At 42.6% G+C, this 6,000-nt stretch overlaps 1 protein-coding gene across 1 annotated transcript in view; it reads right to left on the reverse strand.

The window, feature by feature from the left end:
- Nucleotides 1–5,586, reverse strand: part of SPATA9 (spermatogenesis associated 9) — a 54,111-nt gene extending 48,525 nt beyond the window's left edge. The window contains exons 1-2 of the mRNA XM_030191946.1: nt 5,574–5,586; nt 1,708–1,796 (exon numbers count right to left, since the gene is read on the reverse strand). Of these exons, the coding sequence (XP_030047806.1) occupies nt 1,708–1,796; nt 5,574–5,586 (102 nt within the window). The remainder of the gene's footprint in view (nt 1–1,707; nt 1,797–5,573) is intronic.
- Nucleotides 5,587–6,000: the final 414 nt, after the last annotated feature.

The following is a 6,000-nucleotide window of genomic DNA, read 5'->3' on the forward strand; positions in this document are numbered from 1 at the left end:
AACAGGATTTCTGGTGACAACCCTGGAGCGGAAGTGGTGTGCTGAAAAATGGCTTGTGGTAGCGTATGCATGGGTTTTGGGCACGCGCTGATCCATTTTTCAGCGCGCCTGTAAATAAAGGCCTTTTTTAAATTTTTGCCGAAAATGGACATGTGGCAAAATCAAAATTGGCGTGTGTACCACCAGCCATTGATCTAGCAGTAAAGACTCACACGGTAACTGGGTGGTAATGACCTAGGCACATCAAATGCCATTTGGCGCATGTCCGCTGTACGCGTCCAAAAAATAAAAATTATTTTTCGGATGCGCGTATCGGATGCATACCAAAAATGAAATTACCACAAGAGCCATGTAGTGGCCTGGCAATAACTCCATTTTGGCACACGGGCGCGCATAGACACTTATGCGGCTTAGTAAAAGGGCCCCTTGGGAATAATATTCAGCCTTTAGTAGTCAGCAGTATTTAAGCCACTGACAGTTATGGGCTGAATTCATCCCAGCTATCTAATGACAGGCCCAGTCCAGGCCCTGATACTGAATATCTGGTGTCCATACAGGAGAGGCTGCTGAGATCCACAGATGGCAAAGGTGCAAGAAATATGTAGATCACAAGGATAGAACATCTGTTAATCAAACAGATTTTATTAAAAAATGCCTGATGTAGTCACTTTTTGCCCAACTTTGGGCTGCGCCAGGGGGTCAAGACTGTAACATACTATAAATAGCATAAATAACATAAACAATTAAAACAATAAGAAATAAAAATTGAGACATCATAGCAGTTAAAACAATTCAAAACCATCTTAAATAATAAAATACCAACATCTATAACAGTAAAATGTCAATAAATAAACTATACATATACACTGTTGTCTAGTTTATTTATTGAGATTTTACTGCTATAGATGTTGGTATTTTATCATTTAAGATGGTTTTGAATTGTTTTAACTAGTATGGCTAGAAAGTTTACTGAATATCTAGGTCAGCGCCATAATCTGGAAGTTAGTCAGGCATCAGCCAATATTTAGACCATGCCTAGTTAGCTTAGTGGATAAAGTTAGGGCAGTCTTTGTGCTTTCCTAACTTTGGGGTCCTTTTACTACCATGCATTAATGGATTTAGCATGCACTAAATGGTAAGATGCCCATTGTATACCTATGAGCATCTTATCATTTAGAACACACTACTCGTTAGCGAGCCCTAAATCTGTTAGCACACCTTAGTAAAAGGATCCCTTTATGTGCTTACTTAACCAGTTAGTGGACTGAATATCACCATTATCCAGTTAAGCTCCAGCTTTGCCCACACTCTGTCCTCGGACTACCCTGGCATTAACTAGAGAGTGCTGTGGTGGTCATAGCTGATATTTAGAGACACCACCAGGTTAAGTGCTGAATATGGACCCCTTAGATTATAAGCCTTCCAGGAATATGGAAATACCCAGCTGTAACTTGTTTTCAGCTGCTGTTGAAAAGTTATGTTATAAATCTCCAAAAATAAAATACAAATTAGCATATGTGTCACCACTTAGCAATGGTTAGTATCCTCTTCGCTCCTGCTAAGGAAGGAACACTGCCCCACAGCTTCCCCACTTCTGGCTGGCCAGGCAATACTGAACTGGGAATCAAAACCAGATCCTTTAATTGGCCATATTTAGCCAAAATGCTCACTTTTTCAACTATGTTTTCAAGGCAAAAGCTATATTACCTGGCTTGTTTTAGGAAGTTGCATTATGATTGGAAATTCATCTTTAATCTCATCTATAATATCCACTGCTGTCCTCTGAAGTAGTTGACCTGGAGGAAAATAAACAAGAAGAGAGTACACAGTCCAGCCCTGGAGTGCGCAAGCCTAATCAAGCAGTTTTGTCTGGGAATGTCAGGGAGATTATTTATCCTATTTATTTATTCATTCATTATTGTATCCCCTCAGTGGCGTAGCTTAGTGGGGCCACAGGGGCCTGGCCCCCCCCCAAATTTCCTCTGGGCCCCTGGTTTTTGCTGACGGGGGTCGCCAGCTGAAGCCTTGTCCGGCACCGGTCTCTGGCACTGCCGTGTTGCCTGCCCTGCTCTGTCTTTCCCTCACGTCTGGCACGCTTCTTTTAGTGAAACTGAGCATGCTCAATTTCACGTGAGGTTAAGAGACAGCAGAGCAGGCAACCGGTGCTGGACAAGGCTTCAGCTGGCGGTAGTTGGGGACCCCCGCTAGCCAAGGTATTTGCTGCGGCGGGGGGGGGGGGCAGACCAAAATGTGCCCCCCACCTCGGGCTCTGGCCCCCTCCTACCACGAGGTCTGGCTACGCCCCTGAAAGCAAGTTTCGGTTCAAAGTGGCTTACAATTTGCAATTCATTGAAATTACAGTGATGAATGTGGTTTACAATTTGCAATTAGATGATGTTACATCGATGTGGTATAATTACAAATTGGTGTAGAGCATTGGTATCATGTCTAGTTGATCATAGAATTTCTTGAAGAGGTAGGTCTTTAGCTCTTTCCTGAATTGGAGATAGTTTGTAATGAAAATAGTTAAGTACCCTCTTCCTGGCTCTTAAAAGAAATACCCAAAGCCACAGAATACGATATTAAAAGTAAAATACTGATATACAAAAGCGGCATTCCAACACAACCAAGAAAAACTCAAACACAATATAAAACATCTGCTGAAATTATTCACTCGTCAGCCTTATCTACCATAATTATCAGCACCCTCAAGAAAACCCACCAGGGAGCCACATTAGCCAAGGCAATACTGCAAATATTTATATTAGCTGTTTTGTTCCCAGTGGAAAGGAATAAGGTGATCTTGAGGGTTCAAGGGAATGGGGTACGATGATATGTTAGACTGATACGATTGTTCAATAACTTGATTTTATTGTTCACCACTTCAGAAGGCTGTGCCAGTGTGGCCATATATAAGTTTTTAAAATAAATAAAAACCACCTTCACAAAGAAGTATACTAATACAACAAAGCATCATAAAAATACATTTAAAAAAATACAATGTCAAAAGTTCAATTCAAATATACAAATTAATAAAATTCATGAAAAGGAAAATGTAACTCAATACATTGTAAACAAAATACAAATAATATAATACAGTACACAAATATATAAATACTTTAGTTCTAGTATGTCAATTAATAAATGTTACTGAACACATGATGGCATTTTCCCAAGTTTCAACACTCTTAAATGGTGTCTCTCTTTTATTATTTCTCATAGTACAAGATTTGGTTGATTGGCCTTCAGAAGGGCGGAGAGTTCCTCTGCAAGTACCTGCTTGTGCTGGGAACTGTAAGATTGAGCTCCTGGTGGACAATTTGGAGGTTTGGATTCCAGATTGAGAGTGTATCCTAACCGGACTATTTGAAGAACCCACCGGTTGGAAGATATGAGAGTCCACCTTTGGTGAAGAAGCATCAACCTCCCCCCTACCGGAAAGTCATCCGGTACGGACACTTTTACTGAGGCTATGCTGAACTGGAGCCAGTCAAAAGCCCGTCCCTTGATTTTGCTGGGGAGCAGAATGGGCCTTAGTTGCACGCTGTTGACGAGAATGAGCGCGCTGGGGTTGAGCCTGGGTAGGCTGGCGAAAAGCAGGAGTGTACCTATGCCTAGAGTAGGTATAGGGGGCATGGTAGCATTTTTAGCGTGCACAAATGTTAGAGATGCCCATAGAAATATATGGGTGTCTAATGTTTAGCATGTGCTAAATACAGTAGCACACCTTAGTAAACAAAATAATTTATCCTGAAAAAGGTTGCCAAAGAAGAAGAAGAGGGAAAACATTCTTCGTCAACATCTGATGAACTACTTGGCACCAAAATCTTAAATAAACCAAAAAGCTGTTTAGAGGAAAAGGGTGAACTCTCTATAAGTGAGGAAAAGTAGTTTTTTTTTTTGCACTTTGAAAATGGAAGATTTATATATTTTAACAGCACTTTTCCATTCTACTCGACAGAGAGGATCCTGGGACCGAAGCCAGTGATGTTCTAAGCGCCAGCAGTTTGTTTTCAATTTTGCCAAGTCATGTGAATTCCATTGGCCTTATGACTAGATGGAATCACTTTCTGTACCAAAGGGGCAATCTCATCTCGAATTGAAGAATGTGTGTTATGCCAATTGGTAAAAGCTTGAATCGGATTAGAAAAATCAAATTGATCTTTTCTAACCTATATCAAGTCAAAAATAAACATAAACATAAAGATAATTCATAGATACATTTTTATCCAACAATTTGCATGCATTTCAAATTTTTAGGGGCCCAAAGAAGTCAAACCCTAGTGCACAACCCTAGAGAAAACCTTTAATATGTTCACAAACACAACCATGGCATTTCTAGTCTCTCAGAAGCAAAAAGCCCACAGAGCAAGGGATGACTTGGTCAATGCCAAATTCATAACTGTGGGGAAAGGAGGGTGGAGACCAAGTGAGGGATGTAGTATATCAACACTGTATCTTGTAGAGTAAGCCCCATCTTGGGCCTGTCCCCTTATGTGAAAGGGCCGCACTCAAGCCTTTGAGCCTTTCTCACTCTTTAATCTCTTAACATGGATTCTCTGGTGGGCAGGGCTGCCGAGGGGGGGGGCAGGGGGGACAAAATTCCCCAGGCCCTGGCCTCCAAGGGGGGCCTGGCGCTGCAGTCCTCGGTCTCACCCGCCCGGCCTCGTCTCCATCGACAGCCGCTCTCTGTCCGCCACCGGGCCCCCTGCATTCAAATCGGCAGGACACAGGGAGGGAAGGCCTGAAGGGAGGCGATCTGCCGCTGCGCTTTCACACGGAGGTAAGGCGTTGCCAATTTGATTGCAAGGAGCCTGGTGGCAGATGGAGAGGGCTGTCGACGGGGCTAGGGGTGGGCGGGTGGAGACTCGGGACTGCAGCGCTGGCGGCCTGAGTAGCGATTGGGGGGGCAGTGGCGGGGCCCTGGGCCCAGCTCAGTCTCTCAGCGGCCCTGCTGGTGGGGGGCAGGCTTAACCTCTGGTGTCTAGGCATAGAATATGTCTTAAAATTATCTTCTTTTCAGTGAAGAAAAACAAGCTGACTCTTCAGTGGTCTTCCAAAATAACTTTACTGGCTAATTGTGTCATACCAATAATCTTACACCAAGTGCATTTCTTTTAGTTAGGTCTGTAGTTCCACAGTGAAGCATAAATTAAATCCAGTTTCTGTGCTTGTGATCTCTTGAATTTATTCCTCCGTGAGTCCCAATGTCCCTCTTTGCTCCTTGGGTTTTCCTTGAGTTGCATGAATAGTCTAACACAACCTCAGAGCCACACCAATCACTACTACTACTACTACTACTACTACTACTACTACTTATCATTTCTAAAGCGCTACTAGATGTACGCAGCGCTGTACACTTGAACATGAAGAAACAGTCCCTGCTCGACAGAGCTTACAATCTAATTCCGCCTGTACCCCTTAAATCATATTCTGGAAAACAGGCCACAATATCCCATCAGCAAATTACTAGAAACAGTGTAGTTTCTTCCAAATTTGCAAACTGAGGAGACTGTCAAAACCTTAATACACACAATGAGAACTGAACTTGGGGAAAACATAAAGTATCTTACTTTGTCCAGGCATCTTGGCAGTTGTTTTTGCTACGAACCATTTAAAATATCTAAAGATATGCGCAAACATGAAGCTGTCGTACTGTATGCTAAGTCTTGAAGAATTCTTGATCTGGTTCTTTGATGTCTACAGAGAGGCTCAGAGCATGAAAGGCTATAGTGAAGCTCTTAAGTACCCATTCAGAGAAGGGCTGGAATTCCTGATGACCAAACAATAGTCCACTGTTCTGATGTCACTATGACAGCCTAGACACAATTACAGAGTTGAATTGATGCCAATGAACTTTGTCTGCAAACTCTGAGTAAATTATCTGCTGTTGGTATAATCCCCCTTCTCTACCAAGTCTGGACAAGGGGGCACATCTAGGAGCCACTGGCTATCACACAACTCCAACAGGGGAGAAAGAGCAATATAGGAAAACACAAA

Source organism: Microcaecilia unicolor, chromosome 2 (genome assembly GCF_901765095.1).
Source record: "Microcaecilia unicolor chromosome 2, aMicUni1.1, whole genome shotgun sequence".
NCBI lineage: Eukaryota > Metazoa > Chordata > Amphibia > Gymnophiona > Siphonopidae > Microcaecilia > Microcaecilia unicolor.